The sequence below is a fragment of the Hyposmocoma kahamanoa genome, unplaced genomic scaffold, assembly GCF_003589595.1.
Source record: "Hyposmocoma kahamanoa isolate Upper Pololo Valley unplaced genomic scaffold, ASM358959v1 80, whole genome shotgun sequence".
In the NCBI taxonomy this organism is placed as follows: domain Eukaryota; kingdom Metazoa; phylum Arthropoda; class Insecta; order Lepidoptera; family Cosmopterigidae; genus Hyposmocoma; species Hyposmocoma kahamanoa.
Genome location: NW_020654051.1, coordinates 3,586,835 through 3,601,329, shown reverse-complemented (window position 1 = coordinate 3,601,329; position 14,495 = coordinate 3,586,835). Strand labels below are relative to the sequence as shown.

General features: G+C 37.0%; 2 protein-coding genes across 5 annotated transcripts; both read left to right on the top strand.

Annotated features, from left to right (window-relative positions):
* Positions 1–2,059: 2,059 nt before the first annotated feature.
* LOC113233924 lies at positions 2,060–2,647 on the top strand. The gene has a single exon (XM_026469159.1). It carries the CDS (start codon positions 2,060–2,062, stop codon positions 2,645–2,647), a length of 588 nt encoding a protein of 195 aa, XP_026324944.1.
* Positions 2,648–5,149: 2,502 nt separating this feature from the next.
* LOC113233847 lies at positions 5,150–14,051 on the top strand. Of its 4 annotated transcripts, XM_026469068.1 has the most exons (9): positions 5,150–5,312; positions 5,544–5,601; positions 6,259–6,349; positions 8,252–8,394; positions 10,385–10,521; positions 11,441–11,605; positions 12,180–12,302; positions 12,755–12,903; positions 13,867–14,051. In XM_026469068.1, exons 3-8 carry the CDS (start codon positions 6,273–6,275, stop codon positions 12,896–12,898), a joined length of 789 nt encoding a protein of 262 aa, XP_026324853.1. In that variant the 5' UTR covers positions 5,150–5,312; positions 5,544–5,601; positions 6,259–6,272; the 3' UTR covers positions 12,899–12,903; positions 13,867–14,051. The 4 variants fall into 4 exon arrangements, with proteins under 4 accessions (XP_026324853.1, XP_026324854.1, XP_026324851.1 ...); XM_026469069.1 differs by lacking the exon at positions 5,544–5,601; XM_026469066.1 differs by lacking the exon at positions 5,544–5,601 and having other exon boundaries at positions 5,150–5,453.
* The last annotated feature ends 444 nt before the right edge of the window (positions 14,052–14,495 follow it).

Below are 14,495 nucleotides of genomic sequence, written 5' to 3'. Positions count from 1 at the left end.
TAGAATCTGCTTCAGTTTGACGAGTTGTATTGTGCGACACGTTCTAATATATTTAATATCTGTAATAAGAAGTAATATAACAAAAATGTACCAAGGATATCGTTTTTTTACAAAATAAAAATATTCAATTAGTTACATTGGTCAAACGGTTTGTTGGGGATATAAAAATCGGGAAAAGAAAAACTTGTTAATATGTCAAAATAATGAAACATTAAATGGTGTAATGAAAAAAACCGTAACTGGGTTTCGGACAAATGAAATAGAATCTATTCAATAAAAATCTAAAGATTTTCGGAGAAACAAAATTGTGTAAATCATGTTTCTAGCTTGAGATAGGTAACCATCAAAATGGGTTGTACCGACTGGCTTCCTGGTGGTTGTTCTAGACATTGATATTTAAAAAGAAGAAAACCGCTTCAACAACAAACAATCGAGCTACCATGAAAGGCAACATAGGAAGAGGATGTGACGATGCTGACCTGCTTCATCGTCATCCCACGTTTTAATCACTATTGTTATAGGTTCAAAGTTAAGTAAGATTATAGTCGTCACAAAATAATAGATCATATTTGACAGCTAAACCAGTCGATAGTATGTAACTTTGAATGCAATCAACGAAACAGTAAATAAGCAATTAATAACTTATTGGGTTTTAAAAAAATACATAAATTTTATTGAAGGTCTATACGTTATGAAAGAAACATATTTCAAGTATTATTTTCGCAGGAATTCCAAAATAAAATCCAATTTTGAGTTACTCCGAAACGTCTTATAAACAGTTACATCTTCAGTCTAATTCTTTTTAATAATAGTGTTGTAACCAATAAGCGCCGACTATCATCGAGTCAAATCGGTTTCACTTTAAAAAAAATGACTTATTTAATTACTAAAGTCGTCACAAAATAATAGATCATATTTGACAGCTAAACCAGTCGATAGTATGTAACGTTGAATGCAATCAACGAAACAGTAAATAAGCAATTAATAACTTATTGGGTTTTAAAAAAATACATAAATTTTATTGAAGGTCTATACATTATGAAAGAAACATATTTCAAGTATTATTTTCGCAGGAATTCCAAAATAAAATCCAATTTTGGGTTACTCCGAAACGTCTTATAAACAGTTACATCTTCAGTCTACAAAGAAATAATTCTTTTTAATAATAATGTTGTAACCAATACGCGCCGACTATCATCGAGTCAAATCGGTTTCACTTAAAAAAATGACTTATTTAATTACAAAAACAAAAATTTTAAAGTGCTTACAAAATTAGACTGAGTATACTAGTATTTATAGTAGACAGAACCGTAAAGTCAGATTTGTATTTCCTTTTCTTTATCGCAAATTCTGAAACGGCAACACTGATGTCGATTTAGCGTCACTCTGCATCGGCGCCCGCGCAGTCTTTCGCCGTCTTGGAAGTTGACTGTACGCTTGGTTATTCGTGGTGTTTTTTCTTGTGACTCGGCTGTGCTTTTGGACTACTTCTATTTTCAATCTCGTTGACCTTGGCTTGGATATTTTGGACTTGATTCTGTGTGAACTCTTTTTCAACATGTCGAAAAGAGGACGTGCTTTAAATAGCCAGACTCGCGAACTGGTTGTGAAATTACACGACTATTTCGAAAGGGAGTCACTTAATGGTGGACCTCTATTACCAGTGACACAAGTGCAAAATCGCGTCGCAAGTGCACTTGGAATCGGCAAAAGAACGGTACACACCATCATACAAGAAAAATATGGGCCTTCCGGCTCTCAAGAAAACGTATTACATACGCCTAGAAAGAGGAAGAAAAGCAAGCCTGTAACAGGTATCGACACGTTCGATGCAGACGCTATTCGTAACCATGTTTATACATATTATACTAGACACGAGTACCCTACTGTGAGTAAATTGTTGGTATCACTTCGAGAGCTTGGCTTATTTACTGGGAGTGCTACCTCACTGATTACAATTTTGAAAAAAATTGGTTTTAAATACAAGAAGTCTGACAAAAGAAATATTATGATGGAAAGACATGATTTAATATTACAAAGAGTTTCATTTTTGAGAGAAATGAATAAAATTACAAATTGGGATAATGTTGTGTTTATCGATGAGACTTGGTTGAACTCAAACCACACAGTACCACAATCATGGACCGACGACACTAAAGCATCCAGCTCGAAAGTGCCAATGGGAAAAGGTGGTCGCCTCATAATTTGCCATGCTGGATCAGCCGGGGGAGGTTTCGTTAATAATGCTTTACTAGCATTTGAATCAAAAAGTACAAAAGAATATCACGAAGAAATGGACGCAAACAAATTTAAAGAGTGGTTTAAAACTTTACTTCAGAACCTCCCCGAACAATGTACAATAATTATGGACAATGCATCGTATCATTCGGTTCAAATAGATCGAGCGCCGACTCAGGCAAATAAAAAGGCTGATTTGGTGGCATGGCTACAGAGGAATGGTGTCGAAGCTGACATGGAGCTATTGAAAGTGGAATTGTTAAGATTAGTGCGAGAGCATAGACCTACAAAACTTAGGTATGAAATTGATGAATTGGCACTTGAGCATGGACATAAAATTATAAGGACACCGCCGTACCACTGTCAATACAATGCTATTGAGTTGATTTGGGCTCAAATTAAAGGTTAATATTTTTGCATTTAATACTGTTATTTTAAATTCGTATATATTAAGACTTATTTTGTACTAGTAGCATATTTTAATAAAGTACAAATGTAAAGAGGTAACATATAAACTTTCGAATTTGTAATATCACTGTGAAGGAACATTACTATTTTACAACAGTGTTTTTTTTTTACAGGCTACGCAGGACGTAATAATACTAAGCCACCGTTCTCCACAAAAAAAATGATGACTTTATTAAAGGAAGCATGTACTAAAGTAACAAAGGAAGACTGGAGAAAGGTGGTGGAAAAAACTAGAAAACTAATAAAAGAAGATTTTGACAGAGATGTTAATATTGATAATTTAATTGAAAACGAGTTAATTATATGGACTGGTGAAACTAGCTCAACAGATGGTTTTGGTTCATCTTCCGATGACGTTGATAAATAAAAAATTCCAATAAGGAGGTCTTTTGTTTTACTTCAGAATTTTGTTATTTACGTACAGGTTATCCTCGTGAACTATGCTAATGTATAACTACAATACAACAACAAGTACAGGTTGCCGTTGTGCTCACTTAAAATACTTACTTATTATTTCTATTAAACTGTATAACGTTTAAATAAATGTTGATTGATATATCTAGAACTGAAAAGCAATGAACAGAAAAATAACCTAAACGATTACAAACTCCTAAAATTTTTAATCGATTTCTCGTGAGAATCGTTTAAACTGGTTACCGATATTGCAGTTCACATCACTATTTACGTTGCGATGACATGTGTCAAATATGATCTATTATTTTGTGACGACTATAGTAGAGGAAAAAGAAATTTGAGAATGATTAAAAATTTTTAAAATAAGTGTATTTTAAAATTTTGTTTATTTTAAATATTTTAAAAAAGCGAGAGCGCGTGCCTATTAATCATCATGTTAAACCCAATTTCGCGTAATTTAACTGTTTGAGCTACTTTATCTGAGAGCCTGGGATTTTACATGCGGTAACCTATCACAAACTCGAGTTTTTTCCGGAATAACGCAAAAACACATAAGTTAGGTTTACAAGAAAAAAATATTTTTCTGTCGTAATTACTTTCGAGGTTAAGAAAATTCGAGAAAACGTTATTTCTGGAAAATGTCATTTCGGACTACTGATAAGTAACATTTGCGTGCAGGTTTAAATCTAATAATGCAATGAAATATAAGGTCTACCGTGTGCGATGAGCCTGAGTTTATTTTTCTTAATTTTGTTCGAATACATATTATAAGACGGGCTTATCCGCTCTCACTATACAGGCTGTATATTTGAAAGTGAGATATATTCATACATATCATATCTATACAGTAAATCATGTTACAACTTAATATAGGCTAAAATAAAATTAGGATATGGGATATAACAAAAAAATAAATCAACAAATTTGTTTCGGAGTGTACATAGGAGTAAACCTATTCCCTTTACGCTTGATTTCGAGTGCAATGGGAATACTACCAAGCGAGCGCCGAGTGAGACTGCAACAATAACAGTGATTTCACATCTCCCTTCCTGCTAAAAGCACCTCTTTTCTCTAGAAAGTAAAAAACTAAGTTACTCACCTACGCATATTTATGTTATGATGAAAAGAGCTGTTATCGAAATGGTTACGCTTTAGCTAATGCTAATTATTTTTTACTTCTGAACTGTCGTCGAAATGTTTTACGTAATAAAAAAGATAATTTATGATTATTTATGAAAAAAAGTTTATGATTTAGTAACTAGTTATCATTTAATAAGAATTGAGGTTTTTGGCGTAGTTAAAAATGTGAAATCAAAATATTTACAATGATTGATTTTTTAGTTATTATATGTATATATGTTATACAGTTTATTTACACTTACCTGGTAAGGAGCAAGTGTATTACGTATGTACAAGTATTCGTTCCATAGATCAATAAAAGGTCAGTGTGCAGTTTAGAGCATATCAAGCTTGACATTTGGAACTTCGGGCACTTGTTATCTAAAGCGACATAGAGTCGCTATAGAGTATAAATATTAAGCGTAAAACTGGACGTGCTTTAGATCCTGTGCAAGGAGGACCTGGAAAAATATTACAGCAGTAAGGCTTAAAGTAAGTAATACCTGCAAAGATCATGTGCTTTTAAATAAAAGATACTTACTTATATTGCTTGCATACATCATAGAAAAAATAGTGAGCGTTCAGAGAAGTATTTGTCATCAGAACTGTCTCAGAAAGGAGTAGAAAACGTGCGTTTAGTTTAGCCTTACTTTGCACGCTTTGCATTGGCATAATGCATTTCTCTTTCGCGTAGAACAAGTATCCGACCGACAGAACTGTCAATGTCAAAGTCACAACACGTGCTGCTGTTGTTGTTTTGTTAGTTTCTTGATTATTTGGATTACTGTTCCTCTTAACATTTAAAAAAAGTTTTGGCACTAGACCAATTAAAATTGTAAAATGTATACCTTTTTTCCTTTTCATTATTTTATCTACTTGTTTATTAATTTTTAGTTTCTTTATATAACCCCCCCTGTTTATAACTACACTGCTTACATTAATTCATTAATGTACCTAAAAAGTTTACTAACAACCCTGTTTTATTAGGCTATGCTTTGTCTTTGTGTTGTCCTGTGATGTTGCAACTGTGTGCTTTGTTTTAGATAAACCCGCTTCGAGTCTCACAGACAGCAGTAAGGGTCAAAATTGTATTTGAAATAAATCCACTCCTCCCGTGTAGAGGCGACCTACGTGACATTACGGAATTGTGAAAGATACAGAACAAGCAATAAATAAAGAGAAGAAGAAGAAGGGCATTACTGTTCTTTATTTTAGTAGGTGAAACATGACATTATTATTTTAAGTGATAAAGCTCTATCTGCCACCAAATAAAACAGGGAACTCTATTATGACCTCTTTTTCAGAATTTTAACGAAAGTAAACAACACAAATTTGTGGTTAAACTGTTTGAATAACACTATGGTAAATAAGTAGTTTCTCAGTAATAGACTACATTCTGAGAGCAGTATAAACTTGAAATTCTACAGTCGAGCCGCCACTACGAGCTTGTAGTACGATGTCAGTTTAACCTAACTGAAATATTTTAGTTCTATGTAATTTACAGAATCTATATTTAAATTTCAATTCCGATTCTGTGAAAGTGAAGGGATTGAAAAGATAAATTTAACAGTTCCTTCCTGTCGCAGCCCATTTCATCAAATAATTCGGAATAACCTTTCTATTACTTATAAATTACCACACATCAAACCTAAAGTTATAATCTTATAAGTATTATAATGTAATGCAAATTAACTAAAATAATGGATAACTCACATATTACGTATTATGTAGAACATATTGAAGTCGAATTTTTGCTTGACATGTTTTGAACCACTTTGTGGTCCTAAATCATGATTAAGGAGTATTTTGTATATAAATGTTTATTAAAAAGACTAAAAGTAATATGACATTGGTATTATCTCAGTGTATCTTATGAAAGGATAATAACAAAGAACAAAAATGAAGAAGCCTTTAACTAAATAATAATGTGACTAAGGCAGTACAGAAAATTGATATCTCTTTTCTATGGCTTTGAAATGTTTGTGACAATTTTTTTATATTATTATCTGTTTTTTTTAGTAAGTGGTAAAAGGATGGGACGAAAAATACCAGCAAAGAAGCACCGTGGTGTCAAAGATCCCTTGCAGCAACAGGCTAGACGTCTGCAAAGGTAAGTGTGGTAATATGTTCATGATCATACATTCACACTTCTGGCCTGTCTGCTCATATCAATAATAGTCCTGTAAACTTATAACAAATAGTCATTTTTCAATATCATCTAACCTAGATATATACAAAGTGTTTTTAAAATGGGACAGTATCGGAAAATCCGAAACCATAGAAGATACAAGGAAAGTTTTAGGAACCATTAAATCTTTTCTTTTTTTTAATCTAGTTTTAAGAGGCCTGAAACGTTCGGGCGTTTATGTCGGTCTCGTAATGTATGTATACATATCAATAAGTCTCCTATTTTATCTGACACTACTCCCATGTGAGGTATAGCACTCTTCGTCAACGGGTCACTCAGCATTAAATTTAGCTATCCCACCTGACCGATGTCCTGCAATTGATAATGGACCGCCCGCATACCGATCACATTCCATTAAATGAAGCATGTCCTCCAACTTGTTACAGAATTGGCATTGAGGGGATTCTGCCTTTCTCATGAAATAGTAAAACTTATTTAATGAAATGTGACCAGAACTCAGTCTAAGAGCAATTATTAACAGTGACTTGGATAGTCTACCCTCCTCGAACCAGGGCTTTCTTGGAGGACGCAATTGGATAGTTTTGTACTATATCCCCTTGTCACAGATATCTCATCATAGCTCTTAGCCCATTGATCCATATTTAGGTCCCTTACAAATGGGATAAGTTCTGTGGCAAAGGGCATGCCTGATGGTTCTAACAGCTTGGAAATAGCCTCCCTTGCTAGTCTGTCTGTTACTTCATTTCCTAGAAGTCCGATATGTCGTGGTATCCATTGAAGTGTTATGTTAATATTATTGGACTAATTAATAGGTTAATAGGTTAGGTTAGGTTAGGTTAATTAAGTTAGATTAATAGGTTAGTCATTAATTTTAATGCCTCATATGCTATCGGCATGCCTCGACCTCCAAAGACACATCGAACCAAGTGCTGAAGTGCACTTATAGAGTCAGTGAGAATAAAGATTTTGTTTGAATCCAAAAAACTAACAAAGGATAACGCTTCCACTACGGCAAATAACACCGCTCTTATTATGCATGCTTCATAACCCAATTTAAGTTTGAATGGTACATTTTGTTGCTGGTCGTAAAAGGCCGCGCCAACACCATTGAAGTTCCTTGAAACCATCAGTAAAAATCCTATAGTAGCCTGTATTTATGAGTTAAAAAACTACACAATTATTTAAATACACCGTCTTACATACATGAGGAACTCTTTCACAAGGAACCTTGCATTCGCTCGATAAATCTATTCACGAGTGCGTACATACAATAAATTGCTTGTGCATGCTCGGTCGTTAGAGAGAGAGAGCGATCCCAGTTAGTTCGTTCGGATGAATGAACTAATTCGGTCTTTCAGTTCCTTAATTCATTGGGGGTATTTGGAAGCTCTTTGCTATTTTATTATTATTTTGATGACACGAGCTGGCAAAGGTTCAATCGTGCATCTCATTCGAACTTGTACTAAAGGCCATGATAGTCCATTAATTCTCTCGTTCGCTCCATCTCGCCTCGCGTCTGTGAACTGAAAGAACTAAAAAGACAGGTGAACTAATAAGATCTCTGTGGCTCCGCGAACGCGGGCGCGGATGGGCACTGTGCACGCAACGAGCCTCTACGTACATTTGATTTAGGCCAATGGTTTACACTGACGATAAACCAATGGTTTGTTTACACTACAATGGTGATGGTTAGAATATATGTAAATGGTGTGACTTAAACCTGTATGTCGCAGAAGTTTCATAAAACTCTTTCAAGACCAGTAAATTCCCCAACCTGCATTAAGTCAACGTGGTGACTATGAAACTTGTGTTTGTATGGCTTTAGGCAGTCAGTTGGCTACATCAAGGTGTTGATTTGTGCAGTATACAGAGCAAGATCAACGCGCCGCCGCGCGATCCAGACGAGCAGCCCGTGCCGCGTTCGCTCACGCGTCTCTTCCAGTTGCCAGACCCTCGCAAGCCAAAGTCTCCTCGAAACAGACATCAACGGCCAATTGAGAAGAAGGGTAATTGTTTGAATGCTGGTTGTAACACAAGCGATTAAGTCTACGTAAATAATAAAGAATATACCTAGGTGCCGCGATTTGTATGTATTGGAAATGGTTTTTTTTGTAAGCAACACGCTTTGTCCATAACAGTTGTAGTGCCACTCAGAGCTTTAAACCGCAAAGATCTGTCACCCTCCCCGTCACCGTCACCCTGAGACAAGTCCCATTTGCCAGTAATTTTACCAGCACCCTTACCCTTCAAAACCGGAACGAAGTAATGCTGACATTACTGCTTGGCGGCAGAAATAGGTAAGGTGGCAGTACTTCCCTGGACAAACTTTTTCATAAGGAGCAGTACTGCTTCTGTACAATATAGGTCGCATGGTTACGGTTGACTGATAATAAAAAGAGGAAATAATCTCTGTGCAGAGTACTAAAAAAACCGACCTTAAAAGTTCGTGAAATTACATCTATTTGCCAAGTTTTATTGACATCGGTTACCGGAACTTGCGCGAAACCGGATTCATCCCTTGCTTTGCCATCCTTAGAGGTGGAATATTTTCTTCAAATTTAAATGGGACCAATACTGAGGTAACCTCTTTCCAACAAAAAAAGAATTATCAAAATTGGTTCGCAAATCGCGTAACATATGTACCTACATGCAAAAGAAAAAACGTACAATCGAATTGAGAACCTCCACCTTTTTTTGAAGTCGGTTAAAAACAAATGCCTATACGCGATTTATACCCGAAAAAAATAGACTAGAAATAGACATTTTTGTCTTTCTGTGTTACAACAATAACCGAAATACTGTAACTAAATATACTTTAATGCATACATTTTTTACCTTTTACTCGATATTTAGAACATTTCATAGGGTCTTCTCCCTGAGGCATTGTGCCTAGGAGGGTGGCAATCTTTTCTCCTTTAAATGGCTGAGTTTATATATTATTTGACGGAAGTAACTGCCACCCATCTCACCAGAAGCTGTGACAAGGCGAACTGAAAATGTGTTACTATAATATGTTGCCGTTTTTGTACACTAAAGAATTATAAGTTTTTTATAAAAAAAAACCACCTTAAAAGGGAATTACATCTATTTGTCAAGTTTTATTCCCATGGTAAAAAGTGCGCGAAACCGGATCAATTCCCTAGTTTGCCAACAGTTAATTTCACATTTCGGACCGGTGAGTTGGCCGCCTAGATCTTGGGACATCACACCCTTAGACTTTTCCTTTGGAGCTATGTGATGTCTAAAATCTATACGGATAAGCCGGGTACGATTGAGCAACTGGAAACCAACATTACTCGCGTTATTCGCCAAATGCCAATGGAAATGCTCGGACGCGTCATCGAAAATTGGAACTGCAGAATGGACCACGTTAACCGCAGTTGCGGCCAATATTTGAAAGAAATAATCTTTAAAAAATAAATATAAAGAATGTTGTAAGGTTTTTCTTTGTATGATAATAAAGATAACCCCATAAATTTGATTTTATTACATTTTTTTAGTTTTGAAAAAAGTACCTCCATATGAATCGCCCATTGCATACAATAAAAATACAGTCGAATTGAAAATTGTTATCACAAATCTACGCAACGTCTAATAACGTCCAACAAACTGCCGTGCTGTTTGGCGGGCTTTAAATAGATAACTGAGTGTTTTGAAAAAGGACGAGGTTCTCAATTTGTCTGTATTTTTTTTGTATGTATGTTATGTGCTAACTCGCGGTTGATATGAACCGATTTCGATTCGTTTTTTGTTGGAAAGAGGGTACCCCAGTATTGATCCCATTTCAATTTGAAAAGAAACATTCCATCTCTAAGGGTGGCAAACTAGGGGCTGAATCCGGTTTCGCGCATTTTCCGGTTACCGATTTCAATAACACTTGGCAAATATATGTAATTATTTATTAACGAACTTTTGAGGTAGGTTTTTTTATAATAAAGTTATATTAGTATGTGTGTATTGTTTTGTTCTGTCTATGATTCTGAGTGTGGTCGGCAGGCGCCACAGGTGGCAAGGATGCCGCGAGGGGGGTTCGCGGACTTAAGCGTGCTCCAGGCGAAAGCGCGCGCGACTTTTCGCGACGCATCACGGGCGCTGTACGCGCTTTGCACGACCCGCTGCCAGAACACTACCCCGTAATTAGAACTATATTTATATCATCATTTACACAGCTTGGTTTCATCCATTGCGGGGTATAGGCCTTCCGTAGTTTGTAACATTTACCACGATCCTGTGCTAATCTCACCTATTTACGGCCCGCAACTTTGACGATGTGTCCACCCATCTCGCTACACGTCTCACGTTTCTATAACCGTTTCTTGGCTACCATTCGGTTATCGCTTTACTCCATCGGTCTTCACCACAACCCGGAATATGTCCTGCCCAGCTCCATTTTAAGTCCGTTATCAGATCTCCTACGATGGTTCACGTGAATTTATTTGTTTATTTCATAATTATTTGTTTATTTTCACAAATGAAAGTATAATATACTATATCCACATACCAATACTCTGTTTTTAAGTAAACGAGGTGCCACAAGTCCTTTAAGAGTATGTGAGTGTGCAGTTGGATGTGTAATGGGATGTTCATGGAAACTTGTCCAGCCATCAAGAGCGTCTGAAGACATTTATGAAAGACGTTAACAAGTTGTGTCGTTTTAGCAAGAGACCTCTGCTTATGCTTTCGCAATTGTGCAGTTCCGTAATTACAGATGTTCCGCGCACTTTTTTACGTCTGTTTCCGTTTCTGCTACCGCAACATTTGTAACGGAACTTTAATCGGAAGTTTACAACGTTTGAGACAGATCAGGCGCTAGTGCCGATTACTTGGAGACCGCTTGAATTTCACTTAAATTGTGAAACCAAAACAAGCCCTGTTGGGAACTATTTTGTTGAGTTCTTTGTAGTATTTACACTTCCGCTTCCGCATCCGCTTCCGTTTCAGCTAAGATTTAACTTTGACATCTGTTTCAGTTCACTTCCGTTGCATCACTAGTTTTAATATTAAATATCTTTTGGTTTTGTTTGTCCTGTAAAAACAAAATTTGTGTAACAGGGTGGGGAGGACGACGATGAAGAAGGCGTGGAGGACAAAGGCGCACGACGGCGCAAGCGTAAACAGAAACAGCAGCAGCAGAAGGGAGAAGAGCAGCCTGCCGACCGACAGACGCGTGCTCAGCGACGACGGCAGAAGATGCAGCTAAAGAAGAAGGAGAAACAGGTACTATCAGCCAAGCTGAAATTGTCCCAGTTTCAAAACCTAAGGACTTGTTAACCTCTTTTGTTTTTAAACGCGCAAACATCGCGCTGCAAGCAAGAAGCTTATATACTCCACTGAAGTATACACTTAGAATTTCATGTAAGTAGTTGCTTCATTTCAAAAACTAACTGAAATTAACAAACTAAACTAAAATTACAACTATCTCTTATCAAAATGCGCGATACATATGCGTGGCTACAGTGCGTCTGCGGCGTGTATACGCGCAGATGACGCGCGTTTACGGCGCGTATAAAATACGCTATTTTGATTTAGCCGTTAAACGCCATTGCTTGACTGGAACAAGCAAGACGCAGGTGGCTGCTCCTTACCACAGTTGCCTGCACGCAAAAAAACTTTTAACATGGTAATGCATCGACTTTGCTCGCTTGAAGTCCTATACCGGTCCGAGTAAGCGCCGAATCTGATGACGTTATTAATATTTTAACTGTAAGCTAAGAGTCACGGGTTACTCGAATTATTTGCAGAAGTAGTTCAGCCGTACAAGAAATGAAGTAAAAATGTTTTCTGTCTAAAGGCTGCGTCGACGGCGGAACTTCGTGAAGTGCAGTTCGAGCGTGTGCCGTTCGGCGCGGTGGCCGACGCGCCGCCCGTGCTGACCGCGCCGCGCCGCGCCAAAGCCGCCGCCGCGGCGCCGAGGGTAAGTGCGTTTGCGCTTTGCGTCCTTCCACTTCCGATGTGTCGCTTGTGCACCTAGAGATAAAATGTCGCTTCGGACACCTGTGACATTTCAGAGGTTCAGAGGTTTCAAAACACTCGTTGAGCTGAAAAGTTTTTCTACACCTTTTTTTTTTGAATTTGAATAACAATATAAGCAGATACGATAAATAAATGATAGAATTTATTGTCCTAACTGTATGCTTTCAAACAACCAGTTTTAGTGAATTTTCTGATAAGCCGGCCAAACCGGTCGCTTAAAACCATGGCGTCTGCTATATGTTTAAATTTAGCTTCGTTTGCGTCGGTTAGACAATATGTTTTGTTCTTGGAAGGAAAGGGATACTGTACCTTTAATATTGTATAGGTGTATGTGAGCCTGAAATTATGTTTGGTATGCTTTCTATTTATAAATCTGTCGGTTTATACTTTTAGCCGGGCCAGCGCGGGCTGCTGCTAAGTGCGATGCTGCGCGCGCCGGCTGCCGCCGAAGCCGCCGAGCGCCAGCGGCTGGCCGCCGTCGCCGCCTATCGCGCTCTCAAAATTAGTCGACGCGGAAAGACGAAAACTACGTCGTGATAATAGTACGCACAATTATTGTAATAATGTACATACAGTGTAACGGAGTGAAAATATCGGCAGCGGGTGAATAGGGACTTGTGGATGAATAGAAACTCTAAAGAAGTCGTCAGATTCAAATGTTTACGCTTAAGTGGTCGAAATAAGCTATTGTAGTTATTTGAAAGATTTAATATAAGACTCAAGGACTCGGGGATTCGTCATACACATATTACAAATATACTTTTCCTACAAAAAAAAAACAGTGATGGCACCCGTAGTGTGTTTACGTCGTCCTGAAACTTCTGTATACAAAATGTATATAAATATAATATCTACGGAATAATTAACGAAAATAGCAAGAAGATTATTGTAAGAATATTCTTTATGTCATATTTAAGTACTGTACGACTTAGTAATCCGGAGTAAATTCCAAAAATAACGGCGCCAGCTGCGGCATTGCACCTGACTGATCTCCAGACTGTTAGGTACCATTTTTACCTCCATATTTTTAGAGTCCAAATTTCCTCGTTTCACAGTTACATTATGTCTCATTTTTGGTTACAAGTAAAATAATTTTGTAGCAAATAATAACTGATTTAAAAGTTTTCATTAACGATTTATCATTTTGTTGGTTGTATTGATTCTACTTGATATGATTAATGATTTTATTGAATTTATGAGCTAGGTATCTTCTAAGCGTGTATCACCCTAATCCGCATGTTCACTTCAGACCAGACGGTTTACGAATGTAGGCTTATCTTAAATTAAAATAAATGAAAAGAATCTAGAAATTATCTTCGATGCAACCACAGTTTGCTATTGACAAAACTGAATTGACCTACGGTAATAAATTGTATTGAATTAGTTGACCCATTTCTTTTATTCATACTCGAGATTTTTTCACCCCTGAGTTTCTATTCGCCCCAGCGGTTCTGATCCATCTGACATTGCTTTCATTTCAATTATAAAATTTTTGTCATACACAGGAAAAGAATCGTACATCGCAGTAACGAATGAAGTGGGCAAGTGTCACACCCGTCTGATGTACACAGCGTGCGTGCGTTTTTAACCAAACTTTCCGTATATGAAGGGGAAATGGGTGGGTGCTAATGACAAGTGCTGTGATGTAATACGTGCTGTGAACTTTCGATTTAGTGTCAATACTGAACACGTGAATAAATGATAAATGTAAATAGTAAATAATATGTCTTTTATTCATATTTCGATGTCGAGGAAACCGATTGAAAGTTACAATTTCTTCAGGAAAACCTTCTTCCGGCGGCAAAAATTTTGAAATTCTAGAACCATAACAACCAACAGATCTGATGTAGTCGGAAAATTCTAGTACTCAAATTGATTGTCGCCATTGGTGGCGTAGCGGTTAGCACTCTGAGTGCTAGAAAAAGACGACCTCGATTCGATTCTTGTTTTTCTTTTTTTTATACATGACAGGCAGATGACTCCACTCTACCTGATGTTAAATGGTAAATGGAATTCAAACGTGAAGGAACTTAATGCAGTGTTGATACAATCACTGCCTTAGATACCTCCATCCTGTATGCCTACAAGATACCTCTTCACGCCTCGTTTGAAGGACCCCATATCGATCGTAAGG